The sequence below is a fragment of the Armigeres subalbatus genome, chromosome 1 (genome assembly GCF_024139115.2).
Source record: "Armigeres subalbatus isolate Guangzhou_Male chromosome 1, GZ_Asu_2, whole genome shotgun sequence".
Lineage (NCBI taxonomy): Eukaryota > Metazoa > Arthropoda > Insecta > Diptera > Culicidae > Armigeres > Armigeres subalbatus.
In genome coordinates, this window is record NC_085139.1 from 171,739,606 (window position 1) to 171,752,975 (window position 13,370).

Sequence of the window (13,370 nt, forward strand, 5' to 3'; positions counted from 1 at the left end):
ATTGATTTATGCCTAAACATTCATATACGTTTTTTAATATTTCGTGATAAATGTGACTGTTTTCTATGCTTCAAACACTCGGTCACATTACAGGACTATATACAAACACTTTTATGTGCAGAATATGCTTGAATAAGATTTTTCAAAATTTAATTTTTGTCATTGAGTCAACAGTGCGTGCAGCCAAAATTTTTGATAATACACAACCGTACGAGGCAGTATGATTAAAGTTTTGGTTTTGGTTTCGGAATTCCGCTGAATTCCGTTAAATTTCGTTAGAAGCTAGTTTTTTCTAGCGAAATTTTTGTAATTTTACGAAACGAAATCAAGAAATCAGATTTCGCCATGCTCAAATTTCGCGGAATTTCGTTTCGAACCACCTGAAACGAAATTTTTCGAAATACCGCATATGCTTAACTCTGACACACTAAGTGCGACTTACTTGGCTGACATGGTTGCTCACTCTACTCTCCTCTGTCATGCCTCGAGATTTAGCGATACCATCGCTATCGCTATCTTGGCGATCTTTACCACCGAGTTAATAGTGTCCAACGTAGACTTACCCTTGCGAAAACCGAACTGATTGGTTGACAGGCCATCCATTTCCTTTTAGTACGGGGTCAGCCTGTTGAGGATGATCCTCTCTAGCAACTTGCCCGTCGTGTCTGTAAGACAGATTGGTCTATACCCCGATGGGTCACCTGGTTGATTCCCAGTCTTTTGCAACAGCACCTATTTCTGCCTTTGCCATCTTTCGGGAAATCTACACTCATCAATGCATCTCTGCTTAGCTAGTCTGAACATGTTCGGGTTCGCTATGATTGCTGCCTTGAAAGCGCTGTTCGTAACTCCATCAGGTCCTGGAGCTTTGTTCGTTACCAGGGATTTGGCCACCGCGAGTAACTCTTCGTTTGTCACCAGAGCCACCATTACGGCCGCACCTATATTGCCTAGTGGCTCGGGACGGGAAGAGTACCTCGATAATCGAGGACCGTTCGGGGAGTGAAGAGTCACCTTTCCCTAGTAACACAATTCAGGTCGATTTTGTTGCAGCAACTCCAATGTGACTGGATTTGGTCGCATTTGAGTAACGGTGACTGGCATATGACAAGTGTGCTACTCGGGTTGGTCTTGGCAATCACAACAATTAAGCGTCACCCCACCCGAGCAAAGCTTGAGAGCAAATCAATAACTAATTTTGTTGTTGTGAAAATCTATAGCAGAAAAATCTTACTGTGACATCAAATCGAAAACTATTCCTGCTATCGATAAGAGCAATTCGAAAGCTAATTTTGATATTGGTTTTGATGACAACATATGTATAAAGTTTGCTGACAGATCATGCAACCATGATGTTTCATATTTGAAAACAAATTGTGATTGGTCCTCTACACACGGACCTGACAGGAATCTATGGATCTCGGATGTTGCACCCCATAGTTGATCATAAAGCGAATTGTTAGATGATCACTATGGGTGTAACCCTCATCCACCCTCCAGTCCAAGTCTGGTGCCATACCAGGACTGACGAACGTTACGTCAATCCATGGCGCGACCTCGTTCCTTCTGAACGTGCTAGTGGAACCCTCATTGACTATCACTGCATGCAGGTTCGCTAGCGCTAGTGGAACGTTTGACCTCTTCAAATGGTGCAGCAGCTTCCCCACTGCACTGCCCAAGCGTTAAAATCTGCTATGACAACCAGCTTACGACCCACTAGGTCGGACAATACCTTATCGATCATCTGGTTGAACTGTTCTAATGGACACCTTGGTGGGGAATAGCAGCTACAATAGAACTCACCATTGATCTTGGCTATCGCGACACCCTCATCAGGGGGAAAGCAGGGACCTTGTCCAAGGGCTTGACGAACCCTCCCCATGGCCACTGCGAGTTACACCGGGACCATCGTCCCTAACCCCTAATCCCAAGGCGTCAAGCGACCCGTGCCGAGGGGATGCATGGCCAGGGGGGTGAAATAATAAGCTAGGCCTTTAACGGAGCCTGTGAGCCAGACTGAGGCTCAAGTATTTGCGGGTACGTCGGGGGTGACTGCTCCAACGGAGCAGACACAAAAACGGAGGAGACAGTCTCCAGGGGATGAGCTCCCTGGGGGCCGCTCCAAAACGCGGAGGGTTACTACCCCGAACAAGGGTAATGGGGCTGGGAGGCTGAACCCCGGCCAGATACCTCCAAAACCGGGGGAGGAAGGACCTGGAAAGGTCCGTCCACCCAGGAAAGACGGTGGTAAGGGGTTACGGCAGGCTGAGAGTTCTCAGTCGCACCAGACCAGGGAAATAGAGGGGGATGACGCCTCCTGGACAGTGATGGGAAATGTCAAAAAAATGTCATGGGGTTGCTATTACTAATTTGCTAATAACTTTTTTCAAAAGTCTTTTACAACTCGGATTTTTTTATTAACATGTAATGCTTAAAGGATCCTACAACTTTGCCAAACAGGTCATTGTTCTAAATATACAGTGTGAGGCATGATAACGATTTTAAAAAAATGTCACGGAATGTCATGACATTAATGTCATTTGACACTAATTCGGCTCTCACGCCGCCAATTTCAGTTTTAGAGCAATGACCTATTAAAAAAAGTTTTAGTATCCTTTGAGTGCTTTATGTTTATATAAAACATACGATTGTAAATTACTTGTGAAAAAAGTTATTAACAAATTAGTCCCATGACCAGGCTTGTAAAATGTCATCTGCATGTCATTTGACTAATTTGTTCATAACTTTCTTTAGAAGCAAAATTTCTTCCATAATTTTGAATGTACTCATAACGCTTGAGTAGGGTTATATTTTTGTCCAAGGGTACATTGCTCTAAGTATAACATCAAAGGCTGGAGAGTGAAAACTCTCCAAAATGTCACGTGTCATTTGACATAATGTCATTTGAATGACATTTTGCCTCCCACGCCCCAGATTACATATTTACAGCAAAGTCTCGTTAGACAAAGTTGTAGGCCCATTTAACCGCTATAAGTTCGTCATACAACATGAATTGATAGCTACCTTCTGAAAAAAGTTCTGGGAAAATTATACAAACGAATGCAAATGACATTTTACAACACTGCCCATGACATCGATATGACATTTCCCGTCACTGCTCCTGGACCCTAGTCAAGAACAAGAGGAAACCGAAGACGTCAAGGGCCGAAAAGAAGGCCCAGGTGAATGAGGGTAGCAAGAAGTCTAGGGTAGGCGCCAATCGCTCCAGGGGCGATGCCCTAGTCATCACGGCGGACGAGGCTAAGTACTTGGACGTCTTGAAGGCGATGAGGAGTGACGTCAAGCTCGGTGAACTCGGCGCCGACGTACGTCGAATAAGACGTACCCGGATGGGCGAGATGATCCTCGAGCTGAAGCGGGGCGTCTCGCAAAAGAGCGCCGCCTACAAGAAGTTGGCGGAGGAAGTCCTAGGCGTGACTGTCAAGGTGAGGGCACTCACGACGGAGGTGAATCTAAGGGTTAAAGACCTGGACGAGATCACCGAAGTCGAAGAGCTCGTTACGGCAATGCGGCGACAGTGTGCAGTGGTCGTCCACCGCAGCCGTTCGGCTACGGAAAGGTCCGGCAGGGACGCAGGTGGCATTGGTTCGGCTACCTGCAGCGGACGCCTCCAAGGCAGTCAAGTTAGGGAGCGTCAAGGTGGGATGGTCGGTGTGCCCTGTGGGCATATACGAGCACCCCGAAGTTTGCTTCAAGTGCCTGGAACCGGGGCACAAGCAATGGGACTGCAAAGGCCCTGACAGAAGCAATCTCTGCTGATGATGCGGATTGGAGGGACATAAGGCACAATGCTGCACGAACCCTCCCAATTGTTTGATTTGTTCTAGCAAAGTTGTGAACAGCTAGCACCCCATGAGGGGTTCGATGTGCCCGGCGTTTAAGCGTGCTGCAAAATCACAGTGCAGGTAACGCAGCTAGCTTGTTCGGCCTCGCCGGAGTGTTTGGTGTGCGCAGGTTTAGAGGAAACGGCGGAACACCTGTTGTTCGGGTGCTCACGTTTTCGCGCAATGCGTGACCACATGCTTGCCACATGTGGTCTGGACACTACCCCGGACAACCTAGTTCGGAGGATGTGTAAAGATGAAGTTGGCTGGAACGTAGTTTTATCGGCTATCGCATAAATCGTCTCGAAGCTACACAGAAGGTGGCGCGTGGACTCAAGGATGGCTAGTTCAGGTGCAAATAAGAGGTGGTCCAAGGGATCGGAGTCGGCTTCATGGGTCATACCTGTGGTCATGCCCTGTGGTCGAACTCGATCCTTTTATCGAACAAGTGGCCGCGCGAAGAACAACATGGTATCGTCGTTTTCGCGGCGTCGGTCAACCGGGCGGGTTCCGAGTCCGAGAACGAAAAGGGGTCCTCGTCAAGGCTGGGGCAGGCGTAGGCACCGCGTCGGCAAGTCTCTCTGTGTGCTGGCGAATAGGCCCTATCGCAGAAAGGTCAATTTGGGGTGCACGCGGCATCATCATTCTTGATACCAGTCGTGCAGAGGGAAGCAGGCGCGAAGTCGACCCTTTCCATCTTCCGAGGACATAGGGCGTGGTAAGGCCACCTGGAAAGCCGGCAACGCGCTGGCACGATACCATGGTGTTCTTATAAAAAAGCGAGTTACGATGTTCGATGCTGCAAGGGCACGCAGCTAACCTGCGTGCGTTGTGCACTGGTCCCCCTTTGAAGCATTACTTTCTGGTTGTACCGAAGGGACTATGGGCTTGGCGGCAATGGAAACGGTTTAGCGGGTCGGGGATGTAGTCCTGCCTCCCTCGTTTGCTGCTGGAGGTGATCCCTAACCCCGCACTTCCTGGACAACCCAGAATGTCTGTTGAGCAGATTCCCCCTCCATTGTTTAGGAAGAAAAAAAACACCCTCATCAGAGGAGTTCACCACCTCTTGGATCGGGTATCATCGCGTTGTGCAAATAGCCTAAATCTTGGACCCGTCCGCCACTCAATTGCCGTTATCGACAGAAACATTGTACGGATCGGTCAGGAGAGCGATATCGGTCCTCGACTCCGAGACTGACTAGCACAGCAAACTGCTGGACAGTTGCACAGTAGTTAAGATTCAGCTGTGTTACTTGCACGGCTTCTTCTTATATGCCTCTCCGATGGGACTCGATGAGAAGGTCCACTCATAACGTAGTTACAGGCTTGATTTTTTGCTGACGCAGATGAGGCACTTTGAAGCTGTATTTAACCAACTCTGAACCAACATGTAAAAAGGACTTAATAGCCAGAATTTATGCTTTCTGATTCCTTGTCCACGCATATAGAAAAATTTGTTGGAATTTTAACGGAAAGTAATGTACATAAAGGGAATGCCAAAAAGAGCGTAGATTTGAACAATACTTTCACCTGAATGTTAGCAATCTCAATTGCCTTGTGTCACTATTTAGACGATTTAGTGACATAATGCTATAGAAATTACATACATTTGGGGCAAACTTGTTGGAAAAGACCCAACACGCTGAGTAGTTTTCATTTTTGCCTTCCTCGTACAACAAAGTTGTGCTAAAAGGGTATACGATCACTCCAAAAATTATTTTTTGATAGTCATACCAATCGACTCAGCTCGACAAACTGAGGTGATGTCTGTATGTGTGAATGTGTACAAATTTTGTAAGCACACTTTTTGGCCAACATACTATTTGTTACGCTCAAAACCCGCTAAAAAATACTCATTAATGTTTTTAAAATATTTTTTTTGCACGAAAAAGGTACTAACACCGCTAGGTGGATTATTCAAGTTTTTTTCTGTGTACATACATTGCGAAAAAAGAGTTATTTTGGCTGTTACACCCTTTTCAAATGTTGGTCTAGAATTATCACATTGCATCGGAAGAAAAAGTCTTTCGGTGCTCATGAGATACGTCTGTGGAATTATAATTTCCATAATTGAACAGGAATTAGGTGATTTTTTATCCAATTAACTAAAACACGTTAAAAATGTAAAAGGCGTTTAATTCTATTATGATAAAGATGTACCCTGAAAACTCATCTCAACTGAAGCAGAATCAGCTGTGTAGCGCAGAATTGAGAAAAGTACATAAACGTCACTTCTACGATAAGTTCATTAACAATAAAAGTAAAGCGCTTGGCATACACGGTAAATTGACTTAGGGACACACTCACACACCCTCACGCACCAGTTTTGGCTCAGCTAAGTTAGCCGGTGTAGCTGAGTGAATACGATCCGGTATTGATGTCCACCCGAGCATTCGGATGCCAGTATTCCGACCGTTGCTGCTGTGGGGCTGGCTGTTGGTAATACTGCTGCTGAGGTTGGAACCGGTGTTGAGGTTGCTGGTAGACTGGAGCAGCCGGAGCTGGAGCTGGGGTTACGTTGTTCTGGTAGTACTGCTGTGGTGCCGAGTTGTACTGGACTGGCGCTGGGCGAGGCTGGTAAGCAGGAGCCGTAGCTGGCCGGGAGTTGTATCGTGAGTCCTTGTAGTAAACGCTTGGGTCCTCGCGGTACTGACCATCATCCTCCTCGTTTGGTCCTAGTGGGGGATAGTTGTTGTTGGTCAAAGTCGGTGGGGGGACATTAATATCCGTTCCTAAAAAGGGAAGATAACATCAGTCAAATTGAATTGAAAGAATATATATTTTAGGTCGATATCGCACCTGCCGGTTCGAATCCTCGTTTACTGGCTCCATATTCTATCTCACGAAGCTTTCCGCCGTCGTCAACGTAGCCGTATTTGCCCTGCACCTCACCAGTTGGATATTTGGTTTCGATTTTGAAAGAGCCATCCGCTGCCTCATAGCCGTAGCTGTAGCTTCCGTCCTCGTTGTGTCGGTTAATCTGCTTCAGGATGGGCACCGGCGTGGTGTAATCCCTCTGTGCTGCGATGACTGTCACAAGTGCGGACAATATGAGCTGTTGGAGGTGGAGAACGAGAAAAAACAACCAGGATTAGGAAAGCTTTCAATTAAGGCGACAACTATTTTGGTCGAATGTTGTGAAGTTCCATGCTGTGAGGAAAAAGCGAGGTAGATGTTTTCTTTCAATTTGCTTTTTCCGGTACATGACAAAATGTAAATGGAAAGGAATTTAAAGTGATTCCAGACCGCAAAATACATGTACTATTTTTGAACTCCGATTAACGTTGCTCTTACGAAGTATTTGCGCCATGTGCTTCTCCATAAAAATGTATGAGAATGGTCACGTTTGCATCCTGATAGAGAGACGAAAAATCGCTGGTAAGTTTGAAGCAAAACATAAACGCGGATTGCTGTGTGACATGAATATACGCAAAATTTCAAGTGCTGGCTTCCCTTGAATTTGCATTTTAATGAAGGAAGATGATTTGCATATTTTCAATCCATCCGTATTACCCGCTGTTGGTCGATTTTGAAACCATTGGGTAAGTAGATGCCAAATCTATACACATACAGGTGTCATTTTCTGGGGTAAGGATATGTATGTATTATAAGTGGAAAGTAATTAGTAATGGGTAACTGGGGTCTTCAGTTTGCCTTGCGAGCAAAGGTGTAGGATTGCCAATCCGAAGATGGCGAGTTCAATTCTCGATCCGGTCTAGGATGTTTTCGGGTTAGAAATTTTCTCAACACCTTTGGAATAGTTCATCCATTGCACTTGCCATACAAGATACATACTCATGCAATGACGGACATAGAAAAGCTTTCAATTGATAACTGAAAAAATGCTAACAATATACTAAATTGAAAAGCAGTGCAATTTTCAGTTGGAATGTAGAGCCATAGAAGAAGAAGAATAACAGTAAGTTTAACTAAATGGCTGAAAACCTAAAAGATTAGAAATTCTCCATAGAGAGTTTGAAAGTTTCCTGCTATTTTTTGTTGCGTTTGTTTGACAGGCTTGGGCGTGTCTATCACTTAACGGAGACGACTAGAAAATTTAACTATTTTATGAGATCTGTTCAATAGATCTGTGCGCCGATTGAAAATTTATCGGGGGCAGCGACCTAAATAATTTTCAGCCAGCGACGGCTTCACGCCGTTGGTAATCGACGGCGACGGCGCGGCGGCGTGATTTAATTTCATGCATAAGGAGTTCTCCTAAATTCTTCAACAAATTCCTCCGTAAATTTCAACTTCAAAGGTCCGAAAGCTATCCGAAAGCTGCTCCAAAAGTTCCTCCTCATGATATTCCTCCAGAAGTTCCTCCAGGTATTCCTCCGGGAGTTCCTCCATGAATTCCTCCGGAAGTTCCTCCAAAAATTCATCCGGATGTTCCTCCAGAAATTCCTCCGGAAATTTTCGCTAGGGATTCATACTCTTTTCGAAATACGCTTTTATTTAAATCCTTTATGTACTTGAAATCTAACAGGTAAGAATAGCTATTAGATTTTCATTTGGCTTCTATCCATAAAGATATTTAAACGGTTAGTTGTCCTGAATAAAAACCTCTATTGTTTATCAAATAGTTTTGGGGGCTTCCAACGAGACTATTTTTTAAATTTTCACTGAGCTGAGCTGATATTTATTTGTTTATTTAATTCAAATGATTCAACTGACAATGAATGTCTAAATGAATATTAGTTAAACTGATTGGTTACGATCAGCAATACGGAAAAAGACTAGTAACCGATGACGGAACACGTCAACTGGTAAATTAAAGTCAAAAATATCGAAGACTTCGTTGAAGCGGCGACTGATGGATCAAATTGGTTCGTGGAGTGCATAATTGCTAGTCTGTGGTTCTAGAAGCAAAAATAGACGTTGACGAAGAGGTCTTTCAGGTACATATAGATTTAACTGCGACAGTAGTATTGGACAATCGATGTGACCCGTGAGCAGCTTCCCAGCAAACGTAGCTTGAGCGGCGATCCGTCTAAACTCTAGTGGTTCGATGTTAATCAACCGGCACCACTCCTCGTACGGTGGCAAGTTCGTCGCATCACGCCACCTTAGGGTACGAAGAGCGTATTTTAGAAACTTCCGTTGAATGGCTTTGATTCTAGCGATCCATGTGGTCTGGAAAGGGCACCAAACAACAGCGGATGATTCCAGTATTGATCGCACAAAGGAAAAGTACAGTGATCTAAAGCATAACGGATCACGGAATTCGCCGGCAATTTTGAAAATAAAACCCAATCGACGATTAGCTCGGGCTACAATGTCTTCGTTGTGAGGTCTGTATGTCAGTCCGCTATCCAGAATAACGCCAAGATCCTTAATGTGCTGAACGCGAGTGAGCGATCCTCCAGACACCTTTGAATCTTGATTTTCAATAAACATTAATAGATCCGAGCAGAATACATAGAATTTCAATTAATTTGAAAAAGCCTTTGGTTTATAAATTTTCTGCTTGTTCTGGGATTCTGAATTGTTCCTCCGCAAAAATATTCATGTCATAAAATTTATCAAAACTTCTTCTGCAATCGGTTTCTTCAGAGTTTCTCCTGTGCATTGATATTACAATTTATTCATGAAATACTCACCAGATATGATTTTCGTTTATTTAATCGATTTGAAATTAAAACAAATTCTTTATGTGCTTCTCGATATGTTTCTTTTAAAACTTCTCCAAAGCAGATCCTCGCAATAACAGAGAAATTTGTGGATTTTATTCTAACTGTAGGCATACGGGAGCCTCTTGAAACACCTTATGCCAAAGATGGTTCACTACATGTGACTGACGATACATTTCCCGATTGCTTTGATTTCTAATAATGTGGCTGTCAGTTGTAGTTCGCATTAGGCCTACTACGATGGTTTTGAAGCTATTGAATATTTGCTTTATATATTGTCAGATTTGCTAATTACAAAACGCGCCGATTACTTTTTAATCGCCTTAAAAATCGTCGCCATTATCTTTAATTTAAATTTGTGTTAATTCAAAGCCAAATCATGAAAATATGCATGAATAATAGTACTCAATTTCGGAAAATAATGTGATTATTGAAATCAAACAATTTTGTTCACAGACAATCTGACTGATCTTATGGCCATTTTTGCTGGCAAAGATTTGTTTTGTGACGATTTCAAATCGTGGTCAAAGGTGGTAAATCGATAATATTGCCTGATTTTCTGAAGATCCTGGAGGTTTTATTTTCTAAAATGAGACAGAATATCTCTAACGAGAGCTCTTCCAAAAGTTTTTTTTCTGAAGTTTTTCGAGAAGATTGTTTAAAATTGAAAACACCAAAGAATCTGCAGGAATAAGAAGTTTCAATTTGTATTTGAAAATATGATCTAGGAGGGATTTTTCCAAAGATTTAGTCAAAGGATCCTCAAATGTTTTTGCATGGATTCTTCAATAAATTTCATCAGATTTTCGCGCTTTTGATCAAGATGAATACACCTCTAGGTATTTATTGATTGATTTTCATTGGCTTTTATCGGTGAGATCGAACTACCTAAGCTCAAAGTGGAAGGGAGCATGTTTGTAAAGCACGATGAAGCACAGAATTGAAAGTTATCGCAAGCGAGCGACAAGTATGAAAATTGAATAGAAGTTGAAACGTAAGCAGAGGGCCATTGAAGAACAACACGAAATTGAAATCGCTGTTATTTTACCTAACGTCCACCCAGGAACGGCTTGGCTGATAGCGTGTGAACTATCTTATCAAGACAGGATAGATAGTTGAAGTAAAAACATCTTGTCAACATGTATAAAAACTTCATACCCCTTGCGACTAGCGAAGCAACCCCCAGTGGTACATGTACCCAAGGTTGAGAACCGCTGCTCTAGATGCATTATCAAATTTATTATTGAATGCGACAATACCAAATCATAAATTAGTTGAAAACCATAATAATATTCCTTCTGGAAAATTTTAGAAAATATCCAACACGAGTCCCTAATTTTACTACCTAATACTAATACTAATAAGTGCCACAAGAACAAACATGATATTTCCAAATAATATCCATTGTATATTGGTTCGAAAGTGCATGTTGTTGAATTATTTAAAACTAATCTGTCATTCCATTTAAAATAGAATGTCCAACTCAAATATGAACCATTTTGTTATAATAGTCAACAGGCTTTCAATGTTGTTGAATTTAAACTTCACTCAGAACAAAACAAGGATAATTCTTACTCCTCCCCGAAAGGCAGATAGTGAGAATGGGGGGAAAAACAATTGTTTATTAATAACCAGCGTACTCTGTAGGAAAATTCAGTGCACCGGTAAATGTGTGCGTCGTGATGAGCTTCGCAGGAATCGCATGACCCTGCTTGATAAAAAAAATCATCCGGCTTTGCACCCTCAGCATAATTTTATCGTTCACTGAGTAGCCACAGTAGAATAAAAATTAATTGAGCAAATTTCTGAAAACCTTCCACTGATAATTTACGTTTATTCAATAGACACCGATTGTTTGCTTTTGATTGTACTTATCGGCAGTGATTGAAATGTACTTCCGTTCTTGAAGTAGAACTGATGAAACCCAATTCGCCTTTAGTTGAAAACGTTCCGGAAATATGATTGATGTCGAATGGTTGCCGGACGCTTCAGTAGGCGGCTTATAATGGCTTAAAAAATTGCAGAACACTTGGTTGGGTTAATCGCCTTTTGCCGGTTTCGTTTTATCGTCGGTTGATGTTTTTGCAGCAAAGTTCATTTTCGTGTTTTTTTTTTCATTGCGTAAACCAATTTAGATTACACCGGCCTAGTCGTATGGAAACATGGCTATACCAAATTATTATCTGAATATGTGGCAGAGAGCTTTGCGGTGAAGTTCCACGCAAAAAAATTGAAATTGATCAATTGAACTTTCCATAAAAACATTTTGAATAGCCTTTCAATGATTTGTTAGTTAACACTGTTAGATGTCTGGAAGATTACTAATACTAATACGACTCGACACAATTGGCAAAGACCCATACGACGAATAAAGGATCACGATTCGAAGCTAGGAACATGGAACGGATAGTCGCTAGGTTTCGCAGGTTGCGATAAGATAATCTACGATGATTTACATCCCGCAACTTCCTGAAGCTGTCGGAAAGTTGCTGGACAAGACAGAAGGTGTGAAAAAGTAGGCATCGAGCGGCTACCTCCTACTAAATCTATGGCACCAACACGAGGCGACATGAACTGTCAAATAAGAAGGGGGAAATGTACAGACTGGTGATCGAACCGGACAGTCTGCATACCATGTTGAATTTCAACAGCCAAAGGCGTATAAACTATACAGCCTTCCGCTGAATGGTAGCCAATAGCACTTTTGTTTCTCGCAAAAATATCCATATGGCCACATGGAGATTACCTAATCAAGAAATGGAAAATCAGTTCGACCACGTTCCAATGAACGGTCCTCGGACATCACGAGTGTACGTACTTACCGCAGTACGAATATGGAATTAAACCACCACTTCGTTGCAGTATGCCTGCGCTCAAAACTCTCGACAAGTTCATAACGCACAACGAACGAACTAAACATTGAACAGTTACAAGACGGTAGACTAGTCCAAAACTACGCACAGCAGGTGGAGGTGGCACTCCCAACGGGGAAGCATCAAAACGTAGCTTCTCTTGAAGAAAGCTGATGATATATACAGTCCGCCATTGGAAGCACCACAACTGCTACATTAACCAAAATGTCCCCAGATCAGAGAAACGATTGGTAAGACGGCGAATGTGAGGAGTTAGTGGAGAAGAAGCATGTAGCATGCAGGGTGAGATTGCTGCAACACCGCACGAGGGCGAGATTTTGGTATCAATGGGTAAACGAACCCCTCAAGATTTTGACCAGCTATTAAAAGTAGAGTTTCCATCCTGGGACATCCCGGGACGAAAAATCCCGGAATTTAAAAAAATTCGGGATTTTCCGATTCCCGGGATATTATTTTTGAAATCCCGAAAATCCCGGGACAAAAAATCTTTTTTTACTTCAGGCTTACTAATAGTGTGTATGCTTACAATTTTTATTTGCATTGAACGCCCAACGCCAAGGGGAACTCCTTCACAAAGAAAACACAAGACTAGAGTTTACTTTACCCGACGGCGGTCTACTGACTGATACTTCTCCCAGCAATTGCAGCTATCTGATATTTAAACAACAAGTATCTACAATATATCGCTAGCTAACAATATTCCTTAATATTACAAAAGAGCAGATACATCTAACTGGAGTTCCTGCTTATCTTCCATCTACAATGATGAGTCGCACACTATCCGATGCATATTTCAGCATTTCTCTGTAAATTCACATTCGTTTTGATGCACATATTTAGAGCACAAAAAAAGACGCAAAAATTAAAGTTTTAATTTTAAATCTAAATTGATTTAATTAATTGATTAATGTGAAAATAGTTTTAATAAATCAAATAAAGCTTATATTTGCCTTTCAATTTTATTTTATTTTGCGATTCTATTTTACGCGTAATTTAATTATCATTTGTGCACGCCTCGT

General features: G+C 42.5%; 1 protein-coding gene across 2 annotated transcripts in view; it reads right to left on the bottom strand.

Moving 5' to 3' along the window:
• Window positions 1-5,960: 5,960 nt before the first annotated feature.
• Window positions 5,961-13,370, bottom strand: part of LOC134205527 (activating signal cointegrator 1 complex subunit 2 homolog) — a 29,706-nt gene continuing 22,296 nt past the window's right edge. For both annotated transcript variants that reach the window (XM_062680815.1, XM_062680814.1), the window contains 2 exons: window positions 6,645-6,900; window positions 5,961-6,577 (listed from right to left, as the gene is read on the bottom strand). In XM_062680815.1, coding sequence (XP_062536799.1) covers window positions 6,186-6,577; window positions 6,645-6,900 — 648 coding nt within the window. In that variant the 3' untranslated portion in view covers window positions 5,961-6,185. The remainder of the gene's footprint in view (window positions 6,578-6,644; window positions 6,901-13,370) is intronic.